The following is a 17,158-nucleotide window of genomic DNA, read 5'->3' as shown; positions in this document are numbered from 1 at the left end:
GCATGCAAACTGAAATAATCCATGCGGGAGAGAAGTGTTATAAATGACTCAACAGCAGAGTTTCAATTAGTGATCATGCTTTATTACACACCAGAGAATCCAAGGAGAAGCAACAGCAAGGTTCAGACTATCTTTTTCTATATATTTCTCAATTTTTTATGTACAATGTGAGTGGATTCCCTGTGCTGGGGAGCTGACCACAGCCTTTAAAAAAATCTGAATGTGCTTAAAAAAATATAAATTCCATTAAAAATAGGGTTGTGGATGGCTTTGTTAACTGCATCAGACAAAGTATTTTACACATGAAAAATGAAACCACCTTTAGAAAGATAAATTTTCTTTCAAAAATTAAAATGTCCTTTAAAAATAAAGGGGTAATACCTCTGCAAAGTGGAGAGTCAGGCTTCCAAGCCTAATTTAAAAAAAAAAAAAAAGGGTAAATATCTTTTTAAAATTTATTTTTTAAGTAACATTTTGTTGAGTCTTTTTTCTTTTTAAATAAATGTGTATATTGACTTATTTTAAAATGAGGGAAACATCAGCCCTAAGGAAGGAACAACAATTTGAACCAAGGTCTTGGGTTTTTTTTCAATGTTCACAGCCACAACCATAGTTGTTGTTATCAAAGACACAGAAAGTTGCTGGGGGAAAAGGTGTTTGGGACAAGGAGGGATAGATCTGGAGATGTTCTGGCCCTTAGCATCTTCATGTGTCTTGGGAGAAAAGCCCAAATAAACCTCATCCCTGAGGGACAGTTCCTCCAGCACAATGTTGGACATCCCACAGCATCCTTGGCATGGGTGGCCAGGACATCATCCGGCATTTTTTGCCACACCAACAAACCTTCCCACTGGCTGGACAGTACGAGTGTCTTCTGTGGGAGCTGGTGCCTGGTTTGGAGGTCCCATTCTCCATTTACAATGCGGTGGGGCAGGCTCGTCTGGGATGCACGGGCACGGCAACAGGGATGGCTCCTCCCTGGAACTGGAGATGTCCACCATCAGCTTCATGGTAGGACTCCTCTGCCTGATGTTCAGCTGTTAAAATCAGGCAGATGGGAACTCAGTGAGTTCATCCACCCTAACCAAGAAGTAGTGGGAGCACCCAGGCAGTGATGCACCCACCCATACCTGGTCTTCAGCATCACCATGGAACTCTACCCATGGAACCCCACCACCTCCTCCAGCCTCCATGCTCAGTGGACACCACTGAAAGGGGCATCTAGGGGGGGACCTGGGGATAAGGAGGTGCTACCCCATGGGGAGAGTGGACCCCTGCAAGGAAGCACATGACTCTGCTAGAAAAAAATGTGCTCGCACAAACACGCCCTTACTGCCATGTTGTTTGGCCCCATCTTTGGGGTTGAAACCACAAGTCCCCAGTTGGCAGACGGGGCCGGCACTTTCCGTGAGCTGTTTGACACATCAGCTGCTGCTGTGGTGACACAACAGGGGAGCGAAGGCAGAGGGGCTACTCAGTTTTGGATCTGGTTTGGGGTGACCTACCATGCCGGGTGCAAAAAATGAATGACTTCTTGGCCATCCAACCCAGCCCTGGCCAGGTAACACTCATGAAGGTCCTGCTGGGTGCTCCTAGACAGATCTGTCAGGCTGGAGGCTGGGAAGGGTCAGCCCTTGAATTCATGAGCTTATTTAATCACCGCTTTTCTTCCTTTGGGTTCTTGCCCTGATAGACCCAGGGGAAATCTGAAAATGTTAAGTACTAAAGAAGAAGTGAGGAAAGAGGCTGTTTGCTTGGGGCATGTCCCTCTGCAACAGCTTCCACAGCTGAGCTCACCCAGTTCCACCCACGGTTTTCTCCTGGAGGGAACTGGAGCATAAATCCTCATTCAATGTTGACCTTTGGGCTTTCTTGGCGGTGAGGAGCAGCTGTGGGCCATGCCACATCAGGACTGCTCCTGGGGTCCAGCATGAGTCCAGCTGGGATCCACTGTGAGAAATGAGGGTGACATTGGGACTGAGCAGGGAAGTGGCACTGAGGCTGACCGGTGGAGAGATGGTGGCACTGGAGGAGCCGCAGCAGGGTGCCCAGTTCGGCTGATGGGAAGGAGCAGAGGGAAGAGGCCACAGTGGCTGGCACTGGGCGAGACACCAGTAATGCTCAAGTGCCCAGAGGCTGGAGAAGCAGCAGGTCCTTCCCACCACCCAACCTTGGCAGGAGAATCCACAGAATGGAGGGCCAGTATCTACAAACACTAGGCTCTGGAGAAGACAGAGGGTTGGAGGGGAGGGGGGGCAGGCGCTTTTTAACCCCTTCCTGCCCAAGCTGTCCTACTGCAATGTGATGCCCTCCCTCCCGTCCAGCCAGAAGTTGCCCATCACAGGACCACCTTGCAGGGCGAGCGCAGGTACCAGAGCGCCAGCAGCAAGGAGGCAGCTGTCGGGGTGCATGGGCAGTGGCATCTCTGCTTGTCACCCAGCCGTGATGGAATTCACACCTTCCTCAGTCTCTGTGTCACTGGCCAGTGCTGCTGGACCCCAGCTCTGGGCAGTTTGAGACACAGAAACGTTTTATTCTTCCAATATATTCCCCCCGGCCCCCTTTCTTTTTGTTATTTTTTGGTTTGTTTGGGTTTTTTTCTTTACAAAATCTCCTCCCTGTGTCTGCAGATGGATCTAGCTGCCTCCTGAGCTCAGACAGGTATCAATGTCCCATCCACCCCCACCACCTCAGCCCAGCTGTCCCCAGACTCTGCTGCAGCCCAGCACCACGATGCCTGAGAGGGGACCTACCTACCTCTCAGAGTGAGGAGGCACATGATGCCCTGTTGCAGTATGAGATGGGAAGAAGGCAAATCTAGGTGGACACTTCATTTTGGGGGGCCTGCCCCTGCCCCCCCAGCCCCACAGGATCTCAGCTGGAGGAGCCCATTGGGGTGCTGGGGGTGTAACTGCAGGGTGGGCTCAGGGTGGTGACTGGAAGACAGCTTGGGCTGCCCCTGCTTCAGGGATTACAGGGGTCTACATTGATACAGATCCTCAGGTCAGCGCGTTGCTGAAAGGGCTCAAGGCACCTTGGTAATGTCCACATGAAGAGCTGTTTGTTCTCAAAATTCCCATGGAAATAAGAATACATACGGTTCACATTAGCACACATCAATTGTATATAGTGCAAATCAGAGCCCCAGCACCAGAGGGTTCACGGTCTAGTTAGTGGTTAGGATGACCCACAGGTGCAACCCTGGGCACTGCAGACACTCCAGCCCTTGCTCTTCCCCAGCTGCAGGGCATCGGCGCATCATCTACAGCTGTCCAAACCCTTCTCGTGCAGAACTTGCTCATACCCCACGTCACTGTCACACTTGCTCCTGCCTCATGCCCCACCAGAGGAAGGGGAGCCAGGAAGCCTTTGTGGGAAGACACAGGGAGCCTGTCCCTCCCGAGCAAAACACAGGGCTGCTTTCTCAAAGGCATTGCTGCCTGGCCAGAAAGGAGCTCTGGATGCAGTCCCGGGGGTGGTTCTAACCACCCAAAGTACAGCCACAACGTCCGTCCCAACACCCACCCCCCTCCCCAAGGGTGAGGAAGATCCCAGGAGAAGGGCAGGTCTGTATCTGGCTGCCACTGCAGCCAGAGGGCTGGAGGCCTCTCATGCACACCCCTGGAGGGGTTTCACGTCCTGAATGTTGGGAACTGACTGCAGGCACGGTCTAGGTTTGCAAGGCCATGCCATGCAGAGGGAGTTAGTCTTTTTTCCATCAGTCCCGAGGAGGAGGACATCCTCCAGGTAGCTGCAGGAGCATCCTTTCTGGGACACCTGCAGAGGTGGCAGCCAAAGGTCCAGGCTGTTTCAGGACCATGACTTGAGGAGTGAGGATCACGTGGCAAATGGGAAGCCAGGAGTGAAGAGCGACCACTGGGCTCAGGAGAGTCCAGCCACATCCTGGAAGTAGAGGAGCAGAGAATATCACTGCTCATCACTGGTTCATGGGCTCCTCTTCCTCCATCAGCTCGTCTTGCGGCCTGAAACGGAGAAATGTGACACATGAAATGAGGAGACCTGTGTCACACAACATATACCGCTCAGCATCACGGAGCCTTCTGGCAAGTCCAGCTTCTGGGGCTATCCAACAAGCCTCCCAACTTGCCAGTGCTTCCCACCCCACTGAGACCCATGTAGACTCTGGCTGAGTCCTGGTGAGGATGAGAAAAGGTGGTGGGCAGGTTGGGGATGCTGCTGAAAGGAGGTGACCCACCTCCACACCTCCAGCCTCCAAGGAAGGGAAGAGGATTTGGTCTCATTTTCATTTTGTTTGGGAAAACCCCAGCACTGCATCTCCCAGAAGCCAATCCAGGTCCTGACCATGTGGATGCAGAACCTCAACCCACCACCCAACAATGCTGAACACTGGGGCCAAATCTGCCAGGACGTGAGGGCTGCAGGATCAGAGATCTCAGTGGGGAGGACAGTTAAAATTTCTAACTCCCCCAGACCAAAACCTGCTTTAAGCCAACACGGTCCTGACCTCCCAGAATCTCATCTGGCTGCAGGACATGGCTTTTCTCTGCTGCCACCCCCTTGACAGCAGGGCTCGGACCCAGGCACACAGGGAGTGAGCGGCACCTACATCATCCAGGCACCCACATCCCCCAGGATTAACTAAGAGCATTACCTCTTCTCCACCATCACAGCCACCGAGAGGGAGGCCAAGGCTGTGACTGTCTCCACCTCTTCTGCCTCGTGGTGCTGCGCCTCCAGGAAGGAGCAGCCCAGCTTGGAGGCAAAGCGCTGCACAGCCACCCAGTATTTACCTGCAGGAAAAGCAAAAATCAGGAGGTGCCAGGATGGGGTGCCCCAGATCTCTGGGCTTCCCTTGCAGTGAATGCACACGAGGTATCACCCTCCCATGAGAAGGATGATGATGGAAGAATCCACTAGAGTCTTTTATGCCAGCTGTCCCCTTGGAGGTCATAGGGTTTACTGGAGAGGGGAGAAAATGTTAACTCCTAACTTCCACGTTAACTAACTGAGCCCCCAGCCCTGGGACACTCACTCTGGACCTGGATCACTGTTTCCAAGGAGCGCACTGCGTTGGGGTTTGGTTTCTGCCTCATGCTTTCTTCTGGGAGAGGGTCCAGCTGTGGAATGAAGACACAAGGGGGTCAACAAGAGGGAGCTGTGCCCAGGGCTCGGCTTGCAGGACCAGTACAGCCCCACTGCCACGACCCGCTGACCCCCAGCTCTCACCTCGTTGCCCAGCAAGGCTGACACACAGGCCTCGGATGCATCACAGATGGCCGTAAGGTCATGGCCACCTTCTAGTGCAAGGACAATGGCTCCACCAGCCAGGCTCATCAGCTGCTTTGTCATGTAGCCGAAGCCTGGAGGAGAAGCCCGAAGAATGGGGAGTCAGTCTCCCTGCTCTAAACGCTGGGGCCCTGGCCCTCAATGCTGGGCAGGTACAACCCCAAAGATCTCCTCTGACTCCCTGGAGAGCTGCCACCCCTATGCAGTGGCCCCAGCCTGGGTAAACAGTGGGAACAACCTGCCCTGAGCCAGCAGCACTGCTTCTACCTCCTTACATTTAGCAGAGACTTTATAGCCGCCCAGGGGTGGTGGATGGCCATCCGCTGCATCGAAGCCAGCTGACACCAGCACCACATCAGGGGAGAATTCGTGTGCGATTGGCATCACTACTGTCCTGTGTGGGTAAAAAACAAATATGAGGTGTTAAGTGCTGGCTCAGCCTAACAAGGAGGGAAAGAGGAGATAAGCAGAAACACAGGAACAGTACCTGAAAGCAGCCAGATACTCAGGGTCACCCATCGGCGGGTCAAGCCCTCCAGTCCAGGCTACGTTGACATTAAATCCCTCACCGGGGCCAGCACCAACCTGTGAGAGAGCAAGGACAGCAATGAAGGCCTGGATATGGCCTACAGGGGTGCCAGGGCAGTGCCCTGAGTGGGCTCCATCACTTCCAGGCTCTGGGGAGGCAGGGTGTCCTGGACGCTCTACCCTGTGCCACAGGAGCTGGCTGGGTTTGCAAAGCTTGTTGAAGAGCAGGAGAAGCTGTGGCATTTTTCTGACACTTCCCAGATCCTTGCAACCATCAGTCACTGTCCCTCTGCCGCTGGCTGCGGGCTGGGATGAAGCCCCACCTTTGCAGCCAGCTGGGTGAACCAGGCAGGATCAGGCACCAATAAGGAATGAGCCCACAAGGCACTGACACAAAACTATCCCCTGCTCAAACTTGTCAGTGCCCTGTTGTCCCGGCTGTGCCCTTTGTCACCAGCGCTGCTTCCTCAGGCAGAGCTGCACAGACCTCACAGCACATTGGTGCTTTTTACCTCATCAGCAGCCCCGCTACCGGGGAAGAAGTTGCCATCATCATGACGATGCAAAGAGATGTAGAGAACATCAGGGTCCCTGTAGAAGATTTGCTGAGTCCCATTGCCGTGGTGAACATCCTAGAGGGAGAGAGATATTGGGAGAGTGCTCTTTTTTCCAGCCTTGAGGGTGGCCCAATAGCCTAATGGAGCTAAAAGCAACTGGATCTCTACCCTGCTCCAGGGCTGGGTCCTCCATCCCCAGGATCTGCTCCTGCTCCCCCATCCTGACATGCAGGAAGGTTCCCAGCCACACTCCTTCCGGGCAGCCGGTCCCCAAAGGAGGAGGTTTCACTGCTCTCCGGTCCAGCTCCAAATCAGAGCTGCAAGGAGGTGCAGACACCTGCTCCTGGGGATGTCCTGGAGAGGAGTAGGGACATGCTGGGGAACAGAGGTGACTTACCCAGTCCACAATGAGGATCTTGCTGAGTTTCCCTTTCTGCTGCAGCTGCCTTGCAGCAATGGCCACCGAGTTAAAGAAACAGAATCCCCTGCAAAGAGGGAGTCACAGATGGTTAATGCTCTGGGACCCTTCCCTCCTGGCCCACATGCTCCCTAAAGGGTAGGCTCACCCTCCCCTCTCCCCCTGGCCTGGATACAGATGGGTCCTGGTGTTTATTCTGGAATGATTTTCAGCCAAGGAGCTGTTTTTTGTGGCTTCCCACATGCCAGCCCCAAGCCCTGCAGCTTGGGAAGGGACGTCTCTTACATGGCAGTGGAAGGATCCGCATGATGTCCAGGTGGCCGCACCACAGCAAAGCCATTCTGGGGACAAAAGAAAGGTGAGGCCATCAGAGCTGCTTCCCACAGCATCACGCAGCCTCTTTACACCCCGGCTGGCTGGTCCTGCTGCATGGGGACAGCTGGGGACGGAACCTGCAGCAGCACAGGGCTGGGAGTACCCAGTACTGGCTGGTGAGACCCCACAGCCCTTCTCTTGCCTGGCCACGGGGCGATGCACAGCCCTGGGACCTCTACATGAAGCCAGCCTACCTTCAGCTCCCTGGTGGCCACCCTGAAGGCCAGCTCAGTGACACTGCCTGCAGCCCAACGGGCAGCGTTGGAGGAATGCAGCTCGTTCCAGATGGTATCACTGTCCACCTGGAAGCAACGGGATTGATCAGGTAGGGACAAGGCACCAGTGGAAGAGATCCCAGTCATGGGACCCACGCTCTCCGCCAGCTGCCCTACTTGAGACTAGGGGCTGAAGTCCTGTGCAGGCTGAAGGGCCAGGCACCGTGGAGCCAGACCACCTTGCACGCAATGGGGCAAGCCTCCCACCAGGATGGCAGCTCCTCCGTCTGCTCTCAGCCCCAGCCCCCAGCCCAGTTCTGCACAGAGCATCTCACCCTGCACCCTGGAGCTGGAAGGACTGACTGAGAAAATGCTCATTACCTTCTTTATCTTATTTTATTGTTTAACCAAACATCTTGGTTTGATCAGGGTCACGTCAAAGGCTGAGCCAGAGCCGGAAAACTCAAGTCTCTTCTGATCAACGCCATGTGCGCAACTCAAAGGCTCCCCTCTGCCCACGGAGAAGGGCAGCTCCAGCTGCCCGCGCGCGTGGGAGGAGAGCAGGGAAGGGGAGGCAGAGCGGGGAAAGTAGATGCAAACGGGGCTGAGAAGAGCTGGTGCCCAGCAGTGGGGGCAAGGAGAGAAGAACCAGAAGAAGCAGCAGGAAGACATGGAGTGAGACCCACCCTGAAAGAAAGAGAGGACAGAGACGGTGGGGAAGAGGAAGAGAGGAGAACGCAATGAATGGAGAGAAACCAGGATGGCAAGCTGTGAAAGGAGAGGCCACAGAAGTGTCTGGAGAGAAGTGGTGAGCTGCTGTGCCCATGACACCACTTCTCTCCCTCAATGGTGACAATGGTTTGCGGCTTCCCCTAGCCATCCTGCCAGTCTGCTCCCTTCTAATGCCCTGGGCTCTTAGAAATGGCTGTGAGGGGCTTTTTGGTGCTGGGTCCCCTAGAGTAACCAGGCATAAAGGATCCCCTTTCAAGGGTGGGATGCTTAGGACCATCCCAGGGACAGGGGGGATACAATGATATCCTGCCCACATATGGGAGTGTTCCCGCCTGAGGCTGCCCAGCCTTGGCAGCCCAAAGGCTGCAGGAGCTCCCTCTCCACTCAAGCCCATGAGGGGGCCCTTGCTGGGGACAGATGAAAGGAACAGCCCCATCCAAAACCAGCCAGAGCAGAGGTCAAGCACTTACCCCCACCCCTCCGCAGGGCAGCATGACAAACATCCGCTGCGACAGGATCCCTGCAAAGAGAGGGGACAGCAAGGACTTCAGAGCTGAGAAACTGGAGAATGGTGGGGGACAGGGCACTTGGCACAGGCAGGGAGGTTTGGCCCGGCTGCTTGGCCAAAACAGTCTGCAGGGCAGCTGCTTGGTGTGGTTCCCACAGCTGAGAGTGCTCCGACACCCGGAGTGGGTGTATGGCCAGGGACAGGCAGGTGAGGGCACTGCTGCCCGAGGGAGCCGTGTGGATGTGAACTTACCTGCCAGCTTCCCGTTGTCCAGTTTCAGGCGGTTGAGGGGGTTAGTGCCGTAGAGGAAGACATGGCGCTCGGTATGGACACACTGCAGCTCTTCCAGGGTGGCTTTGCGTCCCCGCAGACACTGTGGCAGACAGGGGCTGTGACCAAGCAGCTCCAGGTGGGAGATACAGGCTCTCCCACCCAAGCACGCCAGCCTCCGAGGGTAGAAGTGGCATATCCTGCTGACCAAGTACAGCCACATTTTGTGTCACTGCAGCTGGGGAGGAGGCAGCTGCAAGGTTCAGCACGCTGCTTCTTGCATTGGATTTGAACTTCAGCACCCCCTCATTTGCAGGGATCAGGCAGGAAATGCCAGCACCACCTTCCTACAACTGCAGAGCCCTGTGCAGACCAGTCAGCCCAGCTAGACCTGGACAAGGTTTCTAACAGATTGGAACTGACACCGATGTTCCCAGAGTTGGCAGAACACCCTGTTCCCGTAGGGATCACACTTCTCCCTATGCCCATCTTCCAGCAGAGCAGACTGCTGCTGCCATCTGAAGCTGGAGATGGTCAGACCAGCATGCTCCAACTTGGCACTGCCAGCAACGGACAAGACCAAGCCCTCTGGATAATGGTGGTAAACAGGCTGAGATGATCTTGGAGCAAAAGGGATGGAGATGGGAGCAGGATAACCTATCACACCACTGGCGTGAGATCTGCTGTACCAGCATCCCCTTTCTGGACAGGCATGCTGCTCAGACCCTGCCACATGCACTCACCTCACACTGGCTGCGCAGGCCTCTCTCCTGCAGACGGGACCAGATGCTCTGGATCCTGCCTGCATGCTCTGGGTGGTTGCTGTTGTCACCACAGGAGCACTGGTGTTTGAGCATCACAGAGTCATAAACCAGCCCTGCAACACACAAGGAGAGCTGCTACTCCTGAGACTGAACTGGACACCCAGGCCTCGATGGTGCTGACCCTAATTCAGCTCCTTTTCAGGGGCTGGCTGAGACCCTAAACACTTGTAACTATTTGGTTTCACTGAAACACTTCCCTCAAATCATGGGAGCCTGTGTCCCAACACGTTTGAAGCAAATCCTGCCTTGGATATATGTAAGAGAGCTGAACCTTGCCAGCATCGCTGGACCAGGACAGCAGTCAAGGGGCCAGGGAGGCAAGTCCTGCTTGGAAAAGCCACCGTAGAAGGTGACCCTCATGGTCTTTCTGCAGCCAGCCAGAGCACTCCCAAGGATCTATAAGTCTGGGAGTGACTAGGACTGATGCTAAGCTGCCCCTGGGCATCCCCAGCTCTCTTGCAGCTCTTATCCTCAGCCCCTGCAGCTCCAGCTGTGACAGCCCTGCACAGGGGCCGGGCCATACCTGTTATGAAATGTGGCTTGGCTGGCTGCTCCTGCACAGGCAGGGAGAGTGTCTTGGAGGCTGTGTCCTGGGCAGGAAGGGAGACAGTTGCGGTGGCAGGAGATGACTGGGCCCTGGAGAGGGGCCTGTGCGCTGCATGGATCGTGGGGACAACGGGAGACTCGGCCAAGGGCTGCCGCTTGAGGAGCTGCTGCTGCACGCGCTGGTAGGAATCCCAGAGATAGGCCTGATGGAGAGAGGCAGTGGTGAGCACAGTGTCCAGAGCAAAGTGCCAAGGCAGTGAGAGTAGAATCACTCGGCACAGGGAAGGGAGCCCTGCACTGCGCACCCTCCCAGGGTCTGGATACGACAGCCCCCTCCATGCTGTGGGGCTTGGAGCCAGTTTGCAGGAGCTGGGACAAGTCATGCAGCATCTGCTGCTCTCTGCTGGCTCAGTCCTGCAGTGCTGGGCAGCCCTGCTACAAGGCGCAGCAATCTGGAAAATGCACACCAGTCTGGGGATGATGCCCAGCAATCTGGAGATCATGCCCAGTCTTGCTGATGCCAGGGGTGGCTGGAGCTCTTGTCTCTGTCCTAGCAAACCACCCCAGGCTCAAGGAAGGTACAGATGTGGTGCCTGTGTCCTTAGCCATACAGCACCCCTTTGTGGGGGTGGCTTTCACGGTCTTATCTGAATCATCCAAGGCTCAAGATACTACCAGCTTTGCTGGGTTTGTGTAAAGCCTTAAATGGGAGACACCAAGGGATGGAGAAAAGAACTGCTCCAAATTGCAGGGCAGTGATCTCTGCATGCTGCCTGTTCAGGACTAATGCTCAAAGCAATTAAGCCACAACTGGAGAGATGGACAAGGCTAGGAACTCCACCTCTTACAGTCCACTCCTGCCTGAACCTGTTATGAAAGCTTCAAACCACCCTAAGGGCTCCACACAGCTCAGGACAGCCAAGGAAGGCACTATCCTTTTTTCCTGTGGGCTCCTTGTGCCCAGCTGCTTCAGGTTGGCAGCCTCGATGCCCCCCCCAGGGCTCTCTCATCCCTGGCAGCCCTTGCATACCTGCTGTAGGACAAGCTCCTCTTGAGGTTGCATCATCTTTGGCATCCTCTCGGGCTCCTTTATGATGCTCCCTGGTCGTGTGGGCTCCACATGTGCCCTTGCCGGGTCACTACTCTCAGCCCCAGCCTCTGGGAGTGTCCCCTCCGCCTCCATGTCCTCAGAAGAGGGTATCTGCCGTAGACGGGGCTTCTCACTGGATTTAGCCATGCGCTGCAGTTGGAGCGGTCACAAATGAGCACAGACAGGTATCAGGGCCAGGCCAGGCCAAGAAGATTATGAGGGGTGGCAGGGCATCTCAGGGCAGGAGCATGATGAATGAGGGAGCCAAGGAAGCCAAGCATGTACCCTCAGCTTGCTGCTATAGGCCTGGGCAAGGCAGCATCTTGCATGCCTGGCTAGGGCTTGGCCCTGGACATCTGGCACCCACTGCCTGGCAAGCAGGGATGCCACCACGCACCCTTCTAGCATCTGTCTCCCATTGCCTCCTACATGCCCAGGCTGGGCCTCCACGACTTACCTTGCCCAGATGTGTCTGCTGCTTGAGTCTCTCCAGGAACTGGGTGTGATGCTGCTGGTACACCAGTTGCTGCTGGATGGCCTTGGGGTTCTGGGGCAGGGGCTCTGAGCGGGTCCTGCCCAGCGGTTTATGGTGGCCTGGGAGCGACAGACGCTCTGCAGAGATGAGCGAGGGGGTGAAGGAGAAGGGGACTGTTCCCAGACCTGGCACTGGAGGGGAGAGGAAGGAGAGATGAGGGATGGCATTCTCCACTGGGCAGACATGATACCCTGTGCAGCTGTCAGTCCACACCAAGACAAGCATCAGTGCTGTCTAGACCCGTGCGGACTGTCTCCAGACAGCCCTAAAAATGACAGTGACCCAGCCCTGGAGCCCAGTGCTGGTAGGCTAGGATGTATGGGTTGTGCCTTTATGGTTCGCTTCCTTCTGTCCCTATCACTTTGGCCTCACACAGCCCACAGTGGTCTGGGGACAATATCTGTCTGACCTCAATCATCTCAGTCCACCCCCAGCTTCACCTTCAATGGGAGAAGCTTCCTTCACTGCAGGTATCATGGGGCAGGGAGAGATGGAGTCAGGAACCTGCACATAGGAGCCAGTTCTCTTTCTGCTGGTCAGAGCAGATTACCCAGAGGGGCTTGGGGGAAAAGAGGCACAGCCAAAAGGTCTGAGCTGCCCTGCTCAATGCAAGGTCTGTAGTGAAATCTGCTGGCACAAGAATCTAGGAAGAGGCAGGAAAGACCCCTTGGAGGGGGACTTCTGGGCTGCGGGAAGGGTGAACAGCTCCACAGCAGCCCAGCTCAGGCAGGGTGAGGGGCAGCTGGAATGAAGAGCCAAAACTAATGGTGCTCTCTGCATTGTCAAGGCCATGGTGCGTGCTGAACTCTCGTTTCATCCATGGCAAGGACATACTTGCTGGCTAGCCAGAATCAGGGTCAACTTCTTTCATTCTCTCTGCCACGGCTCATGGGAGAGTAATGGAAAAATCAAGGCCACTGAGCTTTCCTGGCACCCAAAAAACCTGCCCACCCCAAGCACAGCTCCTCACTGAGCCCTGGACAGCACTGACACAGCCTCAGTGCCTGTCACCAAGCTCAATGCTTACCTGCCACCAGTGGAGTGTGGGTGACCGAGGGCTCAAGGATGATGACGGGCTGGAGCCGAGGGGATAAGGGGCTCGCAGCTTCATGCTGCTCCAAGCCAGCTGGTATTAACATGGGTGAGTGTGTGCCCGTGAGGACAGGTCCGTTCAGCACAGGCACCCGGTGTGCCAAGCTGGAGAGGGGGCGGAGATCTGACTCTCCCTGCAGAGAAGAGAAGAAAGACTGGGTTAGCAACCTGCTGGAACACAGCACAAGGAGAGGACAGCACATCCTCACTGTGGCCACAGGCAGTGCCTGCAAATACTCAGAGCCAGCACACACCTGACATGAGCCCAGGAACCCCAGGCCCAAAGAAAAGGGCTTCCCCTGCCTTGTGGGAACCCTCTGCCCAGTTCTGGGGCTACCTAAAACCTGGCTACCTACCCTGGTGCTAGTGGTAGCCGGCAATCCCAGCGTGATAGCCGGAAGGGAGGTTGCACTCTGCAGGGCAAACTGGGCCAGTGAGCTCTCCTGCATCATCAGGCGCTGGGCCAGGGGTGTCTGCATCAAAGACAATTCATTAGTCTCCTGCTCCAGAAGCGGCAGAGCTCAGCATGGGACAAGCAGCTTGGGCACAGGCAGCAGAAGAGGAGCTGAGCCCCAGATGCCTGGGGGAATGCCTGGGAGCAGGGCAAGGGGCACTGGGGACCCATGGGGACAGCACATACACTAGGAGACAAGAAACGCACACTGCAAAGGAGGGCAGTGCATCAGGAGCAGTGCTGCGCCAGACACAGGATCCCACTGTGCAGGGAAAGCAGGGCTAAGGGCAGTTCCTGGGCAGCAGGGTTCCAGGGCTGGGGTCTCTGGGGGAGCATGCTACCTTCATCTGAGCCTAGGATGGGAGTGGGAGATCAGGGCACCCAACCCTAGGGTCAGGAAGCCCCACACTGCAAGACCCCTGGCTGTGAGGCTGTCGGAACTCACCTCGTGGGCCATGCTGGAGGCAGCAGGGAGGGCTCCATGCTCAGCGGGGAGACTGTCATTGGGAGAGCTGCAGCCAGACACTGGGGTGCTGCTACTGCTTGGGGAGGAGTCTGCACAGGGAAGAGAAATGGGGGCGATGGGCACAAGCACCTGGAGAAGGGCTGCACAGCCCCCGCCTCAGCCCTTCATAGCACTCTCTCCCTCTAACAGCTGCCCACCTGCCTCCCAGGGCCAAATCTCCCTTTGGCACAGTGGAGACAGAGCTGCCTGCTAGCGTGGGAAGTACCACACCACGGCGAGGAAGCCTGACCAGCTGCATTTGCTCAGGGCTTTAAACCCTTCCAGCCTTGTAGGTCCGTCCTGGGCCAGAAAAGCAGCAGGGTAGAGCTGCAGCAGCATCCTTTCCTGGCTCATCTGTCCCTGCACCATCACGGCAGAGAGCTCCCTCCATGAGCTGTGCCCTCAGGAAGGCACTGATTACATGCCAAGCCCTTGAGACATGGCCCCCCAGGCAGAAGGGGCGCAGGATCCTGGGCAGACCATAGCTGCTCCAGCCTGGCCCCAAGGTCTCTCCAAACCCCAAGATACGACTGTCCAGGCAAAGCCCTCACCAATCGCTTCAGGTGGCCGCCTCTTCAGTGAGGGGGGAGCACTCTCCTTCCGCATCAGGGGGTTCTTGCGTCGGTCAAGGCACTTCCTGGGCTTGCAACGCACCTTCAGGTTGGGCTCAGATGCTGTGAGCAGATAAGGCAGTTAGTTCCAGCCCCGCTGCTGACAGGGGAAAAGCTGGACTGGCTTCCTGGGGTCAGGCCACCCCACTTTTCAGCTCCAGCTGTCCCCTGCAAGTGGGCTGCAAGGGCATCACAGTGGAAGGGGAGATGGCATTATCCCCAAGTCCTTACCTGTCTTCCGCAGAGGAAAATGCTCTGGCGGGTCAAGAGAAGTGCTAGGGACAGGGGACAGGAAGGTGCTGAGCACAGGAGGGGAAGGGCCTTCAGGATCCAGAGGCTCCAAAGACCTACAGGGAGAAGCCATCTTGTTAGAGACCTTTTCTACTTGGCAGCCATGTGCCACTCACATTACACCCTCCCATGCAAGGGTGGCCCATTGCCTTTCTTGGGCATGGGCTAGTCTTCTGCCAGTGGCCAGAAAAGCTTGCCCTGTCCACTACCACAAGCACCTATACAAGGGATCAAGCTGCTGTTTTTGCCTTGTTTTGGGACAAAAGACAAGAAGCCTGACAATACATTTTGGGTCACGAGTGGGACAAGCCATCCAAGTACAATGAGGTCACGGAAAACAGTGTGGGAGCTTCATCCACCTCCTACAAGCACTTAACACAGAACAAAGCTACCTAACCCCAACAGATATTAGCTAAGCAGTATCTCTAAAGACCAGGAAACAGAAGATATCAGCGAGATCTTGCTCAAGATAAACATCCACCTTTTCCAGGTTCTGAGGATGCCCTGTTTTACCTGTACGGCATGGCTGAAGGGGTGGGGTTGCTGGTCCTCTCCAAAGCTGCTTGCTGTTTCTTCAGAATGACCTCAGCCAGCTTCTGCTTGACCACTGTGCTGGCCACAGCACCTGCAGAAAGACCAGCAATAAGCACACAGGGTTGAGAGCCAACACAGAACACTTAAAGGGCTCCCTGCAGACATGAGTGTGGCCCCATGGCTCCGCAAGTAATGCCAGGATGTCTGGAGACCCCTACAAGCACACAGACACTGAGAAAACCCTGTGGAGATGCTTGGTGCAGTTCTCAGGTCAAGCCTGGCTTGGGGAGAGAAAGGCCAGCTGGGGCAACTGGAGTTTCCCAGATGGTCAGGGAAGCATCCCATGCTCTGCTCTCCCACATCACCTCAGGAGCCTGATCTTTTCGCATGCAGCTTGCTAAGCACTGGGAACATGGCTGGTGAGAGGCACAGCATTGCCAGAGGCAGCTCTCAGTGGCAGATCTTCCTGCTTCATCTAAGCCAGAGAGAGCAGGTATAAGCTGACATCCACAGAATAAAGAGAGCATGAAAGCACAACATGGCTCACACAGTAGCAACAAAACTCCCACAGGTGCATGGGATCCTTCTGAAGCCTCTCCAGAGACACTGTGCCCTGGGGCTCTTTGAGCCCGTGTTACATGCTGATAATTTCCAGTTAACAGCATACAGCTCAGCCTGTCCTGCACCTCAACCCCCTGCACAGCTGTATTCTGCCCTCACAAATGGGGACAGCTTGCATGAGAGACAGCAAGAAAAAGAAAACACTTCCAAAAAGTTCAGGGACCAGCTCTGAGGCTCCTGAATCTCTTGATGCAAAAAAGCATGAGACTCACCACACCTTGCTGGCAAACAAACACCAGTGACCCACGTCCAACACCTGGCTCCACCACAGTGGTGAAACACCCACACACAGAGGTCTGACTGCTGCTGGGTACTACAATGGCCAGTCCCTGACTGCTGTGAGCCTCCCATGCCATTTCCCACCTCAAAACAGGGCCTGTTCCCATGCTCCTACCCAACCTCAGCCATATCCCCAACCATCTGTTTAAGCAGGAACGCTCTGTGGTTACAACAGGGATGCTCCACGCTTCTGTTCTGACATGTGGCACCTCTGAGCACAAGTTAAGTAATGAATTTGTATGATTAAATCCCACATTGCATAAAAGGGCTGTGTGTAGGCTGTCTTGCTAAGCCATGCCAAGCTGACTGCATTCGCAGGAGCTGTTTGCTCAGGAATGGCATGGGAAGGGCAGGCACTGTGTATTCAGCATTGCAACTACCCCCATCAACCCTGCAAACTGCGGCAGAGCAGCCTGTGCTCCACAGCCACTTGGAAGCTAAGGGAAAATAACAGCATCCTGACAGAGCTCAGACTGGATGGGCAGGCGGACAGTAGGCTCACAGACACTGGGACAGGTGCAGTGTGCCCGATGCATGCTGCAGCTGCATCTTTGGGTTGTGATGCAGAGCTCTGCTCATCTAAAAACTCGGTGAGCTCCTTGCGCGCTACCTGCAGCGCCTGGCACTAGATGGCGCCGGGAGATCACAGCCGACAGGGTTTGCAAACTCTCCTGGCCAGCGTGGGGGCAGCTCACTAACCTCTCCCCACTGCCACCGGTGCTCCAGCCTAGGGCTTTTAAGTTCTACAGGCAAATTCATGCCCTGCTCAGTGCAGTCACAAGCACCATCAGCTCGGATAGCACCGCTGCAGCGGCCGTAGGGCACAGTGCAACATTAGCATGGAGAGCTATTCTGACCGTCTGGCTGGCATCACTAAGGACACCACCAGCCAGGGCAGGGCCAAA

The 17,158-nt window shown here is 55.6% G+C and overlaps 1 protein-coding gene across 10 annotated transcripts in view; it reads right to left on the bottom strand.

The window, feature by feature from the left end:
- Positions 1-60: 60 nt before the first annotated feature.
- Positions 61-17,158, bottom strand: part of HDAC7 (histone deacetylase 7) — a 91,494-nt gene continuing 74,396 nt past the window's right edge. For 9 of the 10 annotated variants that reach the window (XM_056322383.1, XM_056322379.1, XM_056322385.1 and 6 more), the window contains 22 exons: positions 15,333-15,444; positions 14,760-14,875; positions 14,469-14,591; positions 13,858-13,967; positions 13,315-13,431; positions 12,894-13,092; positions 11,789-11,997; positions 11,272-11,481; positions 10,219-10,444; positions 9,615-9,748; positions 8,854-8,974; positions 8,564-8,613; positions 7,341-7,448; positions 7,057-7,112; positions 6,751-6,838; positions 6,309-6,428; positions 5,756-5,853; positions 5,544-5,662; positions 5,209-5,342; positions 5,015-5,099; positions 4,634-4,772; positions 61-3,983 (listed from right to left, as the gene is read on the bottom strand). In XM_056322383.1, coding sequence (XP_056178358.1) covers positions 3,938-3,983; positions 4,634-4,772; positions 5,015-5,099; positions 5,209-5,342; positions 5,544-5,662; positions 5,756-5,853; positions 6,309-6,428; positions 6,751-6,838; positions 7,057-7,112; positions 7,341-7,448; positions 8,564-8,613; positions 8,854-8,974; positions 9,615-9,748; positions 10,219-10,444; positions 11,272-11,481; positions 11,789-11,997; positions 12,894-13,092; positions 13,315-13,431; positions 13,858-13,967; positions 14,469-14,591; positions 14,760-14,875; positions 15,333-15,444 — 2,720 coding nt within the window. In that variant the 3' untranslated portion in view covers positions 61-3,937. The remainder of the gene's footprint in view (positions 3,984-4,633; positions 4,773-5,014; positions 5,100-5,208; positions 5,343-5,543; positions 5,663-5,755; positions 5,854-6,308; positions 6,429-6,750; positions 6,839-7,056; positions 7,113-7,340; positions 7,449-8,563; positions 8,614-8,853; positions 8,975-9,614; positions 9,749-10,218; positions 10,445-11,271; positions 11,482-11,788; positions 11,998-12,893; positions 13,093-13,314; positions 13,432-13,857; positions 13,968-14,468; positions 14,592-14,759; positions 14,876-15,332; positions 15,445-17,158) is intronic. The other variant, XM_056322382.1, reaches the window with a different exon arrangement.

Source organism: Falco biarmicus, chromosome 19 (assembly GCF_023638135.1).
Source record: "Falco biarmicus isolate bFalBia1 chromosome 19, bFalBia1.pri, whole genome shotgun sequence".
In the NCBI taxonomy this organism is placed as follows: domain Eukaryota; kingdom Metazoa; phylum Chordata; class Aves; order Falconiformes; family Falconidae; genus Falco; species Falco biarmicus.
This window is presented reverse-complemented; position numbering and strand designations above follow the sequence as displayed.